The sequence below is a fragment of the Achroia grisella genome, unplaced genomic scaffold, assembly GCF_030625045.1.
Source record: "Achroia grisella isolate CSIRO2021 unplaced genomic scaffold, CSIRO_AGI_Agris_v1 utg146, whole genome shotgun sequence".
NCBI lineage: Eukaryota > Metazoa > Arthropoda > Insecta > Lepidoptera > Pyralidae > Achroia > Achroia grisella.
In genome coordinates this window covers 2,787,214-2,806,801 of record NW_026712636.1, presented here as the reverse complement: position 1 = coordinate 2,806,801, position 19,588 = coordinate 2,787,214, and the positions used below count along the sequence as shown (strand labels likewise).

The 19,588-nt window shown below is 31.7% G+C and overlaps 1 protein-coding gene across 2 annotated transcripts in view; it reads right to left on the bottom strand.

The window, feature by feature from the left end:
• LOC131855593 (uncharacterized) overlaps positions 1-12,831 on the bottom strand; it is a 31,573-nt gene extending 18,742 nt beyond the window's left edge. The window contains exons 1-3 of one of the 2 annotated variants that reach the window (XM_059206874.1): positions 12,692-12,831; positions 12,368-12,611; positions 339-549 (exon numbers count right to left, since the gene is read on the bottom strand). In XM_059206874.1, coding sequence (XP_059062857.1) covers positions 339-549; positions 12,368-12,565 — 409 coding nt within the window. In that variant the 5' untranslated portion in view covers positions 12,566-12,611; positions 12,692-12,831. Of the gene's footprint in view, positions 1-338; positions 550-12,367; positions 12,626-12,691 lie in introns of those variants that run through there. The other variant, XM_059206873.1, reaches the window with a different exon arrangement.
• Positions 12,832-19,588: the final 6,757 nt, after the last annotated feature.

Here is a 19,588-nt window from a genome sequence, read left to right as displayed (position 1 = left end):
ATTAAAAGTATGATAAAAATTATGCTCAAATAGGTAACCTGCAGTTAATGTTAATTGTCAACACGTAGGTAGGTAATGATAAAATGTAATCACTATTTGCTCAGGCATTGCGATACATGATACGCCTACATATATTAGAATTTTTAAACAAAGTTTAGTTTGATAGTTGTAAAAGTGGGGAGATAGTGGAGGTATCACTTTAAACCTTATAACCATGCATATAAAGGTGTTTCAGAAGTACACGATGTCTATAAATTTAAAAAAGTTAATTTTAAAATGTAAATATGTGTGATTTGTCCAAGGTTACTAATTGGTTTAAAAATAAAAATGTGCCTTACATTCTTTGTAAATAGGGTTGATAGTTGTAACGACGCAGCCCGCCTGGATCGTCCCAAACGCCACCACTGGGAATTCAGGACAATTGGGCATCATGATACCAACGACGTCGCCAGGTCTGAGACCGAATTTTTTTATAAGTGACGTAGCAAATGTCGCCATATATTTCTGTAGTTGCTGGTAGGTATAGGTTTTCTTCGTTTCCGCATCTTCCTGAAAACAGAGAATTAAAACACTTACTTTTTTTTTAAACACAAAATGCACGTGGTTTTCTTTTCGAACTATTCTAATGTTGTTGGCTGCAGCAGACTTTTACATTTTCACATAACGATAGGGGGCGAGTGCAGATGACACTCCAAACCCACGGAAGGACTTATGTAACGGGTAAAGGCGAACTTCCTCCTAACGAATACGACTTTACTCAGGTCATCTTAATTTCGATCTTTGTTTGATTGATATGACCCTTGCCCAAAGGGTTCGATCAGAGCCATACTGTTTATGTCTATAGACGACGGTATTTTTTTGGATGATAATGAAATGGTGCACCCAGCTGCACTAACGGTTTACGCTGGCGGAGGACCAGTGGAGGATGATAAGATGAACATGAGGTCAGGTCAGTTAGCCCATCGTGGCAAATTCACTAGGAATTTATCACGATGGTCTCTAGGAGGAACCGCGTGAAGGTAGACCTGACATGGTAGACGACGGTTAACCATGAAAATTTGTAATGGACGTCAAGTCATTACAAATTTTCATCCAAAACCTGAGAAACATTTCCAAGGTTGTAAGCAAATAATAAATATAAGAATTGCTTGTTAGCTTATTGAAGAGACGTGGTTCATTATATAGATGTACACATGTATTTCCTCTAAATTTAAACGACCACGCGTCAACGTTATTACTCTAACAATATTATATTATCTGTGCTCTAACTACGATTTTCAATGTAACTAGGTCACTTTGTGACAAGTATACCAAAATTGTTAAGTGCGAGTCAACTCGCACTGACAGAGGATATAAGTACTTAATGCATCTGGGAATAGATTTCTTTTTGCAATATTGTTGGAATGTAAACCAATTGAAACATATTTATATTGTTCACAGGGTCTGAACACGAATAGTTTTATGGTAAATAAAGGTTAACTCTCTCGTTGCGACAAGGTTGCACTAGTACCTTTATTTACTATAAATTATTAGTGCAGAAGATCCATTAACAATATCTTTACATAGTATAAAATGAAGTCGCTTCTACTGTCTATTCGGTTAGATTTTTAAACTACACAACAGATTTTAATGCAGTTTTAGCAATAGATAGAGTGATTCAAGAGAAAGGTTTGTATATATAATAATTCCTATAACTAACAATCCCCATCCAATATTATAGTGTGATATACAACAATATAATGTGGAATATGTATCAGTACATACCAAAACAACAATGGGGATATATCAACAACATACATTATTATCATAAGAATTTAAATTGGCACACACGATGTGCCAGATATAATTCAATGATTTGGCCTGCGCATGAACTTGTACTGGTCGAAATGTTTGATTGATTGATTTGAATATTTGCGTGTTGGTCATGGCTGGAATAATCAGCATCATTAAGAAGGAATGAAGATATGATCTTCATGTTGCTGAGACTGATATGTGGTGTGACATGAATGGGTAAGATAAAGAGTGAATACATTAGAGGAAGTTTGAAAGTGGCGCCGATGTTAGAGAGGTTGAAGAGTAATCGTTTGTTTGTTTGTAATACTTTATTGTACAATAATATTATAAATGAAAGAACACAATTGACTTAAAAAAAATGCGTACAATGGCGGACTTATCCCAAAAGAGGGATTTCTACCAGTCAACCTTTGAGTTACTGAGAGGAATTGCGGAGTGGTGGAAAAAGGTACAATAAATAATCGTTTGTCGTGGTATGGGCATGTAATGCGTAGGAATGAAGATAATATTTTAAGGAAGGTGCTATATATGAATGTGGATGGTTATAAGGGCAGAGGAAGACCGAAAAAGAGACGGATGGACTATGTGAAAGATGATATGGTAAGAAAGGGAGTAAATAATAATATTATATTTATTTATTATTTATTTAATATGACTACGAACAGGGATGAATGGAAGAGCAAAACATATTACGCCGACCACAAATAAATGCGATAAGGAAGAAGCAGTTGATTAAGGAGGATAGAGATTGTTAGTAATGTGGACTAATAATGTATTATGACAGGTTGACCTCCACGCGTTTCCCCTGGAAACCTATTGAAACTGGCAACAACCATTGTAGTCTTAGACCACTTGGTGTCGCTCTCTTCTTCATGTTAATAAAATGCAAAATTAAAAAAAATATGGATTAATTGGAATTTCACATGCAACCGACCCTGTTGACACGTTTTATATTTTTCATATTGTAACACCTATAATTAATCATAATCTATATTATTGCATGTATAAATAAATAATTATTTTATAGTTAAGATAAAAATAAGACGGTTTATGACCGCCATTATGACGGGCATATTCATTTTATACAGTCATCATGTATTTTATTATATTTTAGATAGGTAAGCAAACAAGGTGACGGATGACAAAAACTTCAGGTGGAGCTGACCGTAAGTGGTAACTTTCACCTATACCTGTATATATCGGAACATCACGGATGAAACTGTACCTGTTGTACCTGACGAGTGAGAGTTACTGAAGGCTTTGTTAGAAAAAATAGAGAGATTTTTGTTTTGATTTGATTTGAACAGTTTTAATGAGCTATTCAAAATTCATATATTAATGTAGGACACTTTAGCCGCTTAGAACGTCAAGTTTTTGTATTAATATTTATTCCCTACCGTCTGAAAATTACTGGCAAAAAACTCAACTGTTTTTTTTTATTTAAAAGCTAGTTTATTCACATTGTCTATTTATATAGGTGTCAGTCTAACGTTAAATGAAAATCCCGTGCATGTTGCAATGCACGTTTGTCATTTAGTGGTATAATCGTTTCTTCTTCTTTTAATTTAGTGAGTCATATGGCTCTGCTCAATAAATATGATTTAACGATGTTTTTGACAGCGATATATTGCGTTTACCTACTAAAGCGATATATAATAGACTGTTACAAAAAAAAGAATAAGCTAACATGATTACAAAATTACAAAATTTAAAAATATAACATCCATCAAGAAGTTTGCAATGACTCCTTGATTTTGACTTGTCATCATGAGACGTCCATAGCACCACATACGCGTTACCTTTTCGGAAGACTAACATGTCATGACCAGGTGAGACAAGTCCACTCAAACACTTTGTACGAAGCCTGCTATAATGCTGTTCATATATACCGGCGACGACGACGTTTAGCACTTACCATCAGGTTGTCTTGTACGCTTGTTTTATCAAATTAGGTGTTATTTTGCTTTCCATTTCACTACTTAATGGATTGTTAGTACTTTGTTTAATTCCACTACCATTAGCATGTGTGAGACCACAAAGATTCAGTCCGGAAACCTGTCCACCGCTACTGGAAGCGTTACGGGCTTCTCTATTGGTAATCAAATTCCTAGCGTTACTGAATCTACACCCATATTGCTACACATGTTTCGCCTCTGAACAAAGCGTCAAGCATTAAATAGAGCTCAGATAAAGCATTAAGCCTCTTTACATTTGCATTAGGTACATAAAAAAATCTTGAAGAATTAACCACAAATTAACAATTCAATTAAACAGTACAACTCTATTAATATAATAATAACATTATAATATTGTAGGGTTGCCATGCCCAAATTTAAAAAACCAGGACTGATAGTTCAAAAAACCAGAACTATCCAGTTTAAAAACAGAACGCAGTAATAGTGTTGCAATAAATATTAATATGTAGTAAAATTCAAGTAATTAATATAATCAGATTTTTAATAAAAAATATTTGATACAATTATACTGTTGAAGATCAGTAATTAAGAGGTGCGCATATTTTAAAAACCCAGGTCGCTCCCAAATGACTATTCAGGACTTCCCAGGGCACTTCATAAACCAGGACATTACCTGGGAAAACAGGACGGTTGGCAACTCTACAATATTGTAACAATAGTTCATTACGGTAATACATAGTAACTCTTTCCATGATTGCAGCCGTTCTTAGTAATGACCTTATATAATCATCAGATACGTTTTATCACGAGGTCTATAATTTTATTAGCAACGTTTAGACTTGAAGGTAACGCCGGTTTATAGCAACTTCTACAATACAGTTACACTATAATTTGTTTTAGGTTTCAAATAGATAGATAGTAGATAGAATATACTTTTGTTTCCACACTACATGAACTCCCGATATTTCGATGCTTGGACTCTTGGTTACTGGGCTACTGGGTGTTATTATATTGGTAAATATCTCATTTAAATGATGTTTGCAAATGTAAAGAACTGTAAAAAAACTTTATACCTTACTAGCTGTACCCGCGGTTTCAGCCTTGTTAAATTGAAATATATAAATTTAAATAACAAATATAGCCTATGTATTATTCTGTTGCATAAGCCATATTACTGCAAGGTTTCATCAAAATCCGTTCAGTAGTTTTTTGCGTGAAAGAGTAATAAATATCCACACTTAGAAACTTTCGCGTTTATAATATTATTTAGATAAGATTTGCATTACATAGTAATTAGACATATAGTATATAATTATATCATAATTAGACATATTGTATCTATATAATTTATATCAAGTTACATATGTAAAATTACAAATAGCAAGTCTATTGCTTAAAGCCATCTTTTCAAGGCTAACTTAAAAAAGGATCAAATCATTAAACAGATAGATATGCAAAGAAGATTATTATAAAATAAAATAAGAATATTATAATGATGGAAGGAAATAATGTTAAACATAATCTTACTAATATTATTCCGCGAAAGTATGTGAGTAGGGTCCATCCCTACTCACATACTTTCGCTGTTATGTGAGTCTGGATGGATAAATGTGTGATACTCTGGCACGCAAAAACTACTGAACGGATTTAATGAAACTTTAAAGTAATATAGCTCATACATCAGAATAGCATATGGGCTATATTTCATGAGCGTGAAACCGCGGGCACAGCTAATAAAATTATGGTGTTAAATTTTTTATGGAAAAACATATTTTTGTGACAGAATTAAGTTTTTATTTTAATGTCGTTAGCTTTGAATACATTACTTAGTTGAAACATCTACAAGACAATTTTTATTAGTGAATTTTCCGCCACCCATTGTTACCTCTTTGTGAAGACTTGTCTTTATCTTATTAACATACATACATTACATATAAGTTTATGTAACTGTATGACGTTGTATGTATGCTGTATGTCTTGTATGTTCCTACATACAAGGTTCAAAAATATCGCATGGCAACTGTAGGTTCAATGATTGCATAAAACAGCACATTCCTGTCCCGCCCACACTACGCCTCCAAGGAACAGGACATTGTGGACTATATCCGGACCAAAAGTAACCTGACATTGAGGGTGAAGCAGCTGGAATCGAGTCACAACGCGAGCTTTAAAACGTTCGTAGCCCTGGTCCCCACCAACACGTAGCCCTGCTGGCCACCTTCATGAAGGAGGACTACTGGCCGAAGGGAGTGGTGTATCGGCGCTACCGTGGCAGATTTTCGTCGTCAGTGCCGTGATCATAGAGACAATTTTAATTTACATTTTATTATTGTTTCTTATGTATGTTAGTCTATAAGGTATTTATATATCAACCATGTAGCCTGAATCTGTTCGCTTATATCTTTTAAACTACGCAACGGATTTTAATGCAAGTTTTGGAAATATATAGAGAGTTTCAAGAGGAAGATTTATATGTATAATATAAATATATTAATGACGGCCTCGGTGGTGTAGCGGTTTAGCACACCGCTTTACTTCCGATGGTCGCAGGTTCGATTCCTCGCACAGTCGCTTCCTGAGTAGGATTGTTTGAATCGGTCTGGGTGTTTTCCATTTATATTATGTATGTATTTACAAAAAGATATCTAAGTATTTATATCAGATGTCTAGTACACATAGTAGCATAGTAGTAGTACATAACACAAGCTCAGCTTACGGTAAGACTAGATGGCATTGGGTCAATTAGTCCAGGATTATTAAAAAAAAATAATACATGTGCACCCGTGCGAAGAGATTCTGACAGGTCTACGGTAATTACACTCATGCGAAGCCGGGTCAGGTCACTAGTCAATTAAATGCTGTCGTATTGATATCTCTGAGTGACGCCTACATACAATTGTATCACGACAGTGTATCAGCGATATATAGTTCCGATATATCGATGGTTCCGATATCTCGAGACATCTGTGACGTATATCTTATTCATATCGGTACGATCTGTCAATGTATCGCCGATACCGATCGATACCGACCGATACCGATCGATACGTAGATTGAAGTGACATACGCGTACGTCGATGACCTTGGCCGTCTAATTTAGCACGCTATCTTAAACGATGCCGGAATCTATCCCCATACAAATAAAGCATTAGCAGTAATTTATCGGTTTAGTGTAGTTTTATTATTCTTACTGTATATCTTATATATAAATTTCTCGTGTCACAGTTTTCGTTCTCATACTCGTCCGAAACGGCTTGACCGATTCTCATGAAATTTTGTGAGCGTATTGAGTAGGTCTGAGAATCGGCCAACATCTATTTTTCATCCCCCTAAATGTTAGGGGTAGTTCTAATTTTTTTTTTTATTTTAAGGCAAAACAACGTTTGACGGGACAGCTAGTATATTATATAATATAATATTATAAATGCGAAAGTAACTCTGTCTATCTTTCTGTCCGCTTTACGTCCGATGGTCGCGGGTTCAATTTGCACGGCACATACATTTGTATTCACGTGTATATTGTTTGTATCGGTCTGAGTGTTTTCTATGTATAATATGTATGTTTTTTACGAAAAAAAAAATCTATGTATTTGTATCAGTTATCTAGTACCCATAACACAAGCTTTAGCTAGCTTAACTTGGGTCTAGATGGCTCTGTGTGAATTGTCCTGAGATTCCTGTTATTGTTATTGTTACTGTTCTGTCTGTCTCGCTTTCGCGCCAAAACTACAAAACCGATTTAAGTTAAATTTGGTACAAAGATAGTCTAGATCCTCAGAAACGACATGTAATAAAAAAAAAAGCGACGTAAGGGGTTGAAAGAGGACATGTAAGGTTGTATGGACCTAAAAGAAGCTTTATTTTAGATTATAAATTGGACAGCTATGATATGGCTCTGCTTAGTTTACTACTAGATATCCGTATAAACGAAATGATGTCAGATATGTGAAAAATAAAATTGTAGTATATATAGTCTTTGGTACAATCTATGTCTAATCTATAATCGTATAGTATAAATATAGTCTATGATGTTTGTAACGTACTCTGTGCAGGTGATAGAGGTTGTATTGAAAAATGACGGCAATGATCAAATTAAATGTAAACGCAAATTAGCTTTTTATTTAAATTAATATATAAATACAGTACAAAAATACATAAATATCAGCCTCGAATAGTTCGTAATTAAGATTAAAAGAAAAGTTAAGATTATTAACGTCAATATTTGCGATGCGTCGTCTTACTGTGATGTCCGAAGTATGAATATTATTATGTTATGTTTAAATTACTTATGTATTATTTTTCAACTGCGTGTAAGTTATGTGTTATTCGGATGTATAAGCTATATTATTGTTAAGTTTCATTAAAATTCGTTCAGTAGTTTTTGCATAAATGAGTAACATATATCCATCCAACCATCCACACTCACAATCTTCTCCCCTCCAATTGATCCCCCGTCCAATTCAAACGAAGATCGAAATTATGACGGCCTGTGTCGAGTTTCGGTTAACGGTGACCTCAGACTAAAGTCGTATCCGTAGGGCGGGAGTTGGCCTTCAGTTGCTGCATAAGTCCTTCTGCGGGTTTGGAGTGCCATCTGCACTCGCGTCCGGTTAAGCTGTAAAGGCCAGCTGCGGCCAACTGCATTAGAGTGGTAAAAAAAAAACATAAACTTCTGCGTTTCTATTATTAGTAATATTGATCTCTTGTGACACTTACATTAAGTTACTCTGCTTGATATGTGTGTATGTATGTTTTAATGACATTGCACAACTGTACATAACAACAGTTAAGTAGGTTAGGTACTTAATCTACTCTGTTATCAGCTGAGATAAAACAAATAAGAGTTTAATGACTCTGTTGTTCATTTACAAATAATTATTGTATGGAACATCTTACTAATCTATACATATAAATAAAATTGGAGTGTTTGTAATATTGAAATAACCGTTTTATACTACATGCATATGAATATAAATACGATTTATACACCAAAATAACATTTTTTACAATTTTTGTCTGTCTGCTTGTTCCGGCTAATCTCTGAAATGGAGTAACTTAGGCTACTTAGATACTTTTAGAAAAATAAAGTTAAATTCCACGCGGACGAAGTCGCGGGAACAGCTAGTAAACATATAAAATTATAAGCGTAGAAGTTTGTGAGCGTGGATGCATAGATGGATGCATGGATACTTGTATTATTAATATTATAACCGTGAAAGTTTGTGAGTGTGGATGCATGGATGCTTGTCTTACTAACGTGGAAGTTTGTAAGTATTGATGGATAGATGTTTGTTACTGAATAGATATACTGTCACGCTGAATAGATTTTGATGAAACTTTACAGTAATATAGCTTATACATTGGAATAACACATAGGCTATAAATTTCACGCGTGTGTAATCGCGGGCAGAGCACAGTCATACATGACGAGGAGCGATTTAGAGCGATTGACGACTATTTCCTGATCAATGGGGTAACTCGTAATCATCATCTCTTCGAATCGATCGATTTTTGATTTTTATAATAAGCACTTTCCGGGTTTATTGTTTAACGGCACAGAAACGAGTTATTTAGGTACTTATATATATTAGGTAGGAATATATACATAGAGAAGAGTAGTAATATAATTCAATTTATTAAATTTTATACGTTTACATAAAAGAAACATATGTATGTTACAAAGAATATTACGGCCTTGAGGTATAGTGGTTTAACACTGCGTCGCGTACATCCCCTCAGAATACAAACATTTGTTTTCAAACCTGTTTGTGTTAACATAAGTGTTTATATCCAAAAAATGTATTTAACTGTACCTAACAATTGTCTAGTTCATACAAAAAGTTACGCTCAATTTGATGCTAAAAGGTGTAGTGTAAAGCAAATTAAAAAAAAAATAAGAACAATAAAAACTTTTTAAACGACTTTGATTCTCTTTAGATTCCATGGAAAATATTAGAAAATAATGAAATAATGTTTACTAGAATAATTCTGACACAACTGAAATTATATTCATATAAAAAAAATCTTTTATGATCGTGTTTTTTTTTTTATTATGTTCGAGTTTATTTTTACAATAAAAAAAGGTAGTTAAGCACAAATAAAACATTCTAATCATATCAAGTCTGAGCTGGTAACCACTATGTCTTAGATAAAGTTATGTGTCAATTTAAAACAAAATCTTTATAGTCTAGGATATTGTTAGAATATTTCACAATAATACCTACTTTTCTTTATAATAAATTACTTATTTGATTATTAAAACATGAATGTTTTTTATATCTTCTAACATGACAAAATGGTAAACCATAGTCTATGGTTAATATTAAATTGTTGTCTATGGCTATATAGATCAAGCTAAAAACAAAATTAATGAGAAAATGGCGACGCAATTCTATCCACCTACATTAATTAAATATTTCACTTTATTATTTTTATTAAAACACATACATGATACCATATCATTCGATTTTCACTATTATTTAGAGTTCAGGAACATTATACGTACTTATGACATCTGTCACATGCGCTGTACACATGTGCAAAACCGAGGGGGTTTGCTAGTCAATAACTCTATAACATAGTTAATATAATAAATACAAAAGTCTGTCTGATCATTATCTTTATATCCACAACTAAATGACTGAACTTTTTGTTATGAAAATAAATGGTAACCCAAAAATATTTTTATTTTGTGTAGATTTAAAAAAATATATTTTATATTTGTATACCTGTCATTAATAGCATATAAGTAATTTACTGTATCATATACTGTCCTGTGCGCATACAGCTATCCTGGTTTTTAGCATACATATTTTAATGCCAGTCATTGTTGTTTTTAATAATAATAATAATATAAAAATAGGTATTTTATCTATTACTATACATCTACACATCTACTCATATAAATAAAATTGTAGTGTCCGTTTGTAATATTGAAATAACCGTTTTTTACTACATGCATATGAATATAAATATAAATACACCAAAATAACAATTTTTGTCTATTTGTCTGTCTGTTTGTTTGTTCCCGCTAATCTCGGAAATGGCTATACCGATTTTAACTTTTTGAGCAGGTATCTGATATAATAAGCAGTAACTTAGGCTACTTTTATTTTAGAAAAAATCTTTTATATTAGAAAAATAAAGTTAAATTCCACGCGGACGTAGTCGCGGATACAGCTAGTATATAATAAAAAGAAGTCGCGGGTAACTGCTAGTTCTCTATATAAAATGTTCATAGCCTAAGCAAACAAGAATAACAAACAACGGTGACGAATGTGTTACCCACATACTATTGTTTGAGAGCGCGATTTAAAAATGATTACTCAGACTATTTATTAAGTTCAAAAATACTTTTATTTCTTTTAGGTACATTTTTATTCACCACAGATAAGATAATATTAAATATTATTCATGTAGGTACACATATATTACCTATTTCACTAGCTCATTATATGTACATTACATTCATTATTATATGTACATAATAGTGCGTGTAAACAATTGTTTTTTTTCTGTGAGGAGAACAATAAAGAATTTTCATTGTATTTCATTTCATATGCATATTATTTTGTATTCAGATATTTTCCTTTTTTGTTCAGTTTAGGAAGTAGTTTCAATCGAGCAATCTGGCCAAATACTCAACTGTTGATTAAAACGTTTATTTTGTAAATAAAATTCTAAATTTTATTTCAGTAAGTTTAAGTATTACATAGATTATGTAATTTAAGAAAAAAATATATATTTTATGGTTAGAAGTCACTTAGGTATGTATTAAGATTACAATTTCACTCGACAACCATGACACCACGACAACTTGAATGAAACTTACACTCATAAGCAAGATTACTCTAAAAGTCACATAAAAAAAAAACAAAATAATTTATTAATCGAGTAATGAACTGTTATAAAATATCGAGTTCATTAGACTACCTATAACCCTATTGTAGATTTATATTCAATATTCAGTCTCCATTGTTATAATGTTGACAGAATTACATTATTTATGCCAAGTTTCATTAGAGTAGGTTAAAACTATTACAATATTTGGTTTATAAATAAGAAGGATCTGCTAACCAATTTAATTAATAACAGGAACTTGCAAATAACCAAATATATGTATTTCTACAGACACATTAAAAAATAACTTCTATGAAATAGGTTAGGGAACATTACTCTGTGTCTAAGAATTGTATGTTCAAATTCGAGAAGTTAAAATAAACAAAAAAATACTATTGACACCAGATAATGTAATAAAAAGTTATGTGTAGTAAAACATTTGATAACCAGTCTATGAGTGAACAATTAATCTATTTTCAACCTTTACTACATTATTTCTAGGATCAAATTTTAATGGACGCTAATAATTTAATAACAAAAGATTGATAAATCAAACTAGTCTGTAGCTTTCTCCTTTCTGGTTTTCGTTGTTATTCTATTATGAAAAGTGAAGCAGATCCCCCAATAGTTATTAACTCTCGTCGCGCATTCCTATTGGTGGGTGTAGTACAATATGCATGAACACATTCATTCGTGTTACAGCATACAACGCGTGTAATCTACGTAAGGTAATGATATTGTGGTTACAGCTGTAAGCCAGCCTACCTAGAATACGCAAGGACAATATAAAATAATAAAAAAAATATGTGAGTACTTACCAAAGCCACTAGATTTCGAAAACTTGACTGATCTTGCCACAGCCGTTCAATAAAACTCATTTTCGGTATAACAATATCAGGTAACGTAGATTTAACAAGAAATTCATCGGTCCCCACATTTGTACTGGTCGCATATTTCCTTTGCCATTTATTTCTTTTAAGTTCGCGCCAAAATATCCGCCGTGGTATTCCGTTCATTTTGCGCGCTGTTTTCGCTACGGTCGGCGAACTACTAACTAAGAAACTGCGGCATAACATGATTATTAGGTACACGCTTCTATTTATGAAATCATGCAGGAGATGATAAATTTTATTATTACTTACAGATCAATTTATTATCAAATCCAAAGTCCAAGTAATTTCTAGTGTTAAAATGCGAAAGTAAGTAAATATCTGTTCACTTATATAATTCTAGAGTGAATATTTTGTTAGAAATTATTAAATACTTCTAAATTAAACATTACAAATGTTGTCGAAAAATATATTTATATATCTTTTAAATTACGCAACTGATTTTAATGCAGTTTTCAGCAATAGATAGAGTGATTCAAGAGGAAGTTCTGTATTAATAATACATGCGTGTTTATAGTATAGAACAAGCCGGGAAAATAAAATTTTTGTAATGCAGCCGGGACGGGTTGAAGGTCGGCTTCATGTGAATATCGAGTACAGAGAAATAGGGAAAGTGCAAACAATTAATATTCATTGCATTTAGTTGCTCATTCATAAAATGTCATTCAAATTAAAAAAGAAACAGTAATAAGAAACCAATAAACCTAAATATTGTTTTTACAGATTAATCGTAGAACCAGTTTCACTGTATATTCATCTTTGTGTGTGACGCTATATGTTTTACTTTTATAGTTTTAAACATTTGGGCGCCATTTTTATAATTTGTCACTGACATTGACAGCTATTTTCGAGCCATTGACCGCCATCGCTTGTGCCCTTGGCCTTGAAATTTTATGTTATGATTTTGTTTTGCTCTTTTTGTAATGAATGAGAAAAATTCCTAATTTGAAATTTATTTTTCGTGTAAATTCCATTCGTTGTTTCTTCTAGTCAATCGTATTTATCTTTTAAATTACCTGTAAGTTCCCTTCGTTTTTAATCATTTCTAGTCTTGCCATTAATTCGTACAGTCCACCTTTAAGATTTTAATAAATTCCATGCAGATTCATATATAGCAATAGATACTGGAGAGAATCCAGTAAATATTACTACTAGCAGATTTTCTAATTCCTAAATGACTAGAAATTAATTATTTCATATAATATTTATGGCTAATAAATATTATATGAATTCAAAATTTTACTTTCTGCGCCACCTTCTACCTGCAACTATAATTTTATTTGTCTGTGATGTTTATATCATTATTTTCTACCCGTTTCCGAAACATAATGATTTAAATGATTGTTAATAATGTGGACTAATTACTCTATTGCTAGCAATATACCATCTCAGGTAGACCTCCACGCGGTTCACCCTGGAAACCATAATGGTAAATTGCCATATGGCAACTGACTGATTAACTAACCCGACTTCAGGCTCATCTTATCATCCACCAGTCCTATTGATCCGTTATCATCGATTAAAAAAATCTCCTCAGACTAACACTTACGTCTGTTTACTCCATAAAAAACATTGCAAGTACCAACGTATCGGAGGAATAGACTAGACTGCGGCAGGAATTAGTATTGAATATTGATACATATAAAAAAGTGGGACAAGGCCGTAATCATTGGACTAGCGTTTTGATTGTCCACTCAAAGCACTTTGTATAAACCGGCGGTCCCCCTGCCAGTTTATATAAGTACTACTCAAAACTGAGATTCATTTAGTACACTTGAATCAAAAATATATCTATTAAAAATCGTTTACAGCACATATCTGTATACATAAATAAATAAAATTGAAGTGTTTGTTTGTAATTGCAATTTAACAGCTTTTTATTAAATACCTAGAATAGAATAGAAAATCTTTTTTTCAAATAAAATTAATTTAAACACTTTTGAATCTCCTTTTAATCCACCGCTAATTCGGAAAGCTGTCTCCTCACAACAAGAATGAAGAAGAAACTTGCGTGTTATTCTTTTAAATAATCGTTGTAACTTTACATTTTTACAGTCGAAACGTGTGAATAGTGCATAAATAAAGTATTTTGTCTGTCTGTCTGTTCTTGCTAATCTCTGACACAACTGTCAATCGCACTGTAATGTGGTAAGAAATTACATAGGCTACTTTTATTTTAGAAATTTTATTTATTTCAATAAAAAAAATGCACGGGGACTAAGTCACGGGTAAAACTTAGTCTTTCATATGTTTTTGTCAAAGTTGCTAGTAAGGTCAATAAAAAAAAATACCCGGCGTTGGCGCCATCGAGGAGAGGCCGGTTATGCAGAATTAATTCTTTTAAAGCGAGTTTTGTAACTCGCTAGACTATAGTAAAATAAGTGCCCTCTATGTGGGTAATTCTGTCTCACCTATTTCTGAGTCAAAGCATATCACTTAATTGAATATCCAACAACTATAATCACATCTTTTTCTACATTTGCTCGTAAACTGGACATAATTTCACCGGTTTTCTATATATAAAGCAACTCATAAAACATTGCATGTGTGCATTACCCGCGAGTTTGACTGCGTTGAATTTTGAAGTTTTTTTTAATTAAATGAAATTTCTAAAATGCAAAAAAAAAACCTAAGTTACACCTCATAACACTTGCTATCTGCAATTGTAAGTTACATCAAAACCGGTCCAGCCATTTCAAAGATTAGGAAGCGTATGCATACGCAAAGGTTTTAAACTCGACTTCCTAAATATATTTCTGAGACAGTTGTCCACAGAAGTTAATTTTAGTGATTACTTGCTTGGTTTAAACCACCACAAATAATAAATTGTGTTTACTACTACTGTATCTACTGAATGTCCCCATATCGAAGATTAACGAGAATTATTATAAAAATAGAATAAAACTTATTTTTTACAAGAAAACATGTTTATCTGAAAAAAGTACGTAATTTCTGTTCAGCAAAACATGTATTCAGTTAAAGTAATGTTTTTTCGTTTCCAATGTGTTGTATTACAAATGTGAAACATACTCTTACATGACGTATTATGTTCAATAGTTAGATTTTTTGCTTTTTGTCTAAAGTACAAAAAAAAAACTAACATTACTGGCCGCAAATGTTGTATTCGAATAATTTTATATGTGTATGTTTCTGTTTAAAAAAAACTTTATTTTCTTTTACAATGCAATTTGACGGCTTTATAAACTTAAACTTAACTTATGTATAATTGATTAGTTTCTTAACGGGTACATATCTTGATAGATTTATTATTATGAACATCGTAAACTAAACGAAAAAAAAATCGTAAACATATTAATAATTCTTTTCTCCACAATGCAATGTTGAAATTTACTGAGTAACAGCCATTTCGCTACGAAAAAATATATCAGGCATTAAAAAATTGTGGAGAATTAGCTATTTTGTTGTTTTTTTATTTTTCTTCGTATACAGAATAGAGGCGCCGCGCCAATATGTACCTATAGGTACTAAGAAAAAAAAACAAAACATATTGCACACTGAATAATAAACAATAGTAAGAGTATATTAGTATGTTTATATATTTGTTTTTATATTCATATGCATGTAGTAAAAAACGGTTATTTTAATATTACAAACAGACACTCCGATTTTTTATACGTAGGTATAGATTAAATTGCACCGCCTTATTATCCTGATCAGCGTGACGGTCGACTGGTAGAGAATGCCATCAGGCATTAATACAATTTTGAGTGCAAAAGAATAAATAAATATGTTTTTTAATTTAATTAAATAAACTCAAAAATTACGTAATTTGAAAATCGACGTTAATCCTCAACCTTTAAAGCCGATTCTCTGCTAGCAGTATTTTTGTAAGTTCTTGTTTTATTTTATTCATTCTGAGTGCACGTATACTGGTTTAAGTGTAAATGTTAACGTAGAGATACAATCTCTTTATTTGTATCTAAGTATCAACAAAATCTGTGAGCCTATACACGTGATAGGATAAAACACAAACCTGTTTATTTCATTGTTTACAACTACAATTGTTTTGGTAAATATATATTCCCTAAACCTAGAATTCTGCAATCAAAATAATCTAACTAATAATATAACCGCGAAAGTTTGTGACTTAGTAGTGAGTATGGATGGATGTTTCTTACTCTTTCACGCAAAAACTACTGAACGGATTTTAATTAAACTTTATAATAACATAGCTTCAAATAAGAATAAGAAATAGAAATAATCTTTATTCAAATAAACTTAATATAAGCACTTTTGAATAGTCAGTTTTTTTTTATTCTACCGCTTATTCGGAATGCAGATCCATCACAAGAAGAATAAGCAAGAAACTTGTGTGTTGCTCTTTTAAATAAAGAATTTCACATAGGCTATAATTTAAAAAGATATTATGTGAATTAGGCGAAATATAAAGATAAATTTCAAGTAAGTGTGATGCAGACGAAGTTGCGCGGGTCAAGTAGTACATGCGCGAAAGTTTGTGAGTATGGGTGGATGAATGGATGTTTGTTACTGTTTCACGCAAAAACTTAACGAATTCTGATGAAACTTTACAGTAATATAGATAAATGTCAAGTAAGTGTGATGCAGACGAAGTTAGCGGGTCAGCTTGTAGTACATGCGCGGAAGTTTGTGAGTATGGGTGGATGAATGGATGTTTGTTACTGTTTCACGCAAAAACTTAACAAATTCTGATGAAACTTTACAGTAATATAGATAAATGTCAAGTAAGTGTGATGCAGACGAAGTTACGCGGGTCAGCTAGTAGTACATGCGCGGAAGTTTGTGAGTATGGGTGGATGAATGGATGTTTGTTACTGTTTCACGCAAAAACTTAACGGATTTTGATGAAACTTTACAGTAATATAGCTTATACATCAGAATAAGACATAGGCTATAAAATTTTCTGTATATAGTAACCATAACACAAGCTCAGCTTAGCTTGGGACTTGATGGCACATTATTATTATAATATTACAGTTGGGTCTGCAGATTCTTCAAAAGCCACAGGATCCAACTGCAAACTCTGCATAGATCAGACAGTTACCCAGTAGAATGCCTACTCATTCTCGACTTATACTTACGTTTTAACCTTTCGAGACATCTAGATAAACATTATGCTTATTTATCTAACAATTAATAAACATAAGTTACGTTCTAAACATGATTTTTTACGTGTTGCCACTTGGAGGCTGATTAAACCGTACCAAAGTACAATATTGATGTCATAGAAGCCCGTGATTCCCAAACTTTAACTGGGACATATCTCTACTAAAGCTAAAGAATTAAGAAATAAAAATTCGATAAAGATTATTTAAAAACAAATTATATTTAATATTAAACTTAGAATATTTGAATACTAGTTGCAACCCGCGGCCTTACCCACGTGACAATATCTAAGTTGTATATTAATTGTGCACCAAATTTCATCAAATCCGGTGACACTTTTAACTATTATGGAATAAACAACATCGAAACATCTTAACAAACTTTCACATATACATAATGATACAATATTAACAACAATGAGACATTTTAATTGAAATTCAATGAGATTTTCAGCAACAAATTTTTCACAATTTCACAAATTTAGGATTCAAGTAAATTAATACTAATTCTCGGTACTATACGACCGCGTAAATATTAATTATAAATGTCTACAATAAAAATATTTATATATTATCTAATCGAAATCGCTATACAATATTAATATTGTATTTGGGATCCGCAATGTTTTGGAACCACTGACCGAGGCAGGGCAGTCTAAATCGGTTTCCAGACCCTGATAATATTATAACAATTAAATTAGACTGATAACAACACTGTACATGTACACATACAATATAACAAGCAATCTATGACAGATTAACGCATTTTTTTTAAAATAATAATTATTATAATAAAATTTATGACAACAATAATATTCTTAACATTGTAATAAGGCTCGTTATTTATAATTTTTAATATAAAAACTAAAGTTTATAACTCTGTCATGTTTTTTATTTATATGTATTTTGTCTTGTGGTTTTATTTTTAAATAAAATCAACGTATAATAAAAGTTAATATCTCATGAGTAGCAAATTTTCAACAAATTAATTAAAAGATATCTATTTATTGATATCAAAACTAAAGTTATTTATTATTTTTTAAATAAAACCAAGCTCTTACCGGTTGTATAGAAAATTTACAAAGAAATTATAAATTGATAAAAATATACCTTCTATATAGTAAGTAAGATACAAAGTAAGATATTTAGATATTTCATTATTGATATCAAAACTATAGTTATGTTTATATTTTTAAGTAAAACCAAGGTATAATACAAGCTAATGCCCATTCAGTAGCGAATTTTCAAAACATTAGTTTAAATTTTCAGCAAATTAGTTATAAATATTGTTCAGAAAGTTATATGCAATCTATATACAAAATATAATTTTGGCCATCTTAAGGTTGCCTGGAACAGATCGCTTTTCAGCGATAAGGCCGCCTATTGTTAGCACTTTGTCTTATAATTTGTCAATCTTTATTTTATATTTTGTATTTGTTCATTTGGTGACGAAGAATAACATTTAACAAAACTTTAATGAACTTACTATATTTTCTTTTGTTTTAAATAAGTTTCAAAAATATAGTGTTACAATCCTTACTCCAAAACATATATACATCTGATTTATATTGTGTATAAAAATATTAACATATATACAAATATAATGGAATATAAAAGAACTGTAAACATTATAAAACACATTTTCAGTCTTAATACATTTCAATAAAGGCACGTATAAGAAATTAATACTTATATAATATGTATAAAGAGGATCTTATCGCGTTTGTAGTAAATTTACATACAAAACCATTTACCGCGCATATTTATATATGTATAATTATATTGAAATGCCATTCTATACAAATACAAAATTATTTTGACGACCCCTGTGGTCTAGCGGTTTAGTACACCGCCTTATTTCAGATTGCGAGTTCGATTCCTCGCGCGGTGCAATAATTTGTATTCATGACTGTTTGTAAAGGTCTGTGTATTTTCTATGTATATTATGTATGTATTTATAAAAAATATATATATTTATATCAGTTATCTAGTACCCTTAACACCAGCTCTGCTTAGCTTGGAACTAGATGGCGTTGTGTGAATT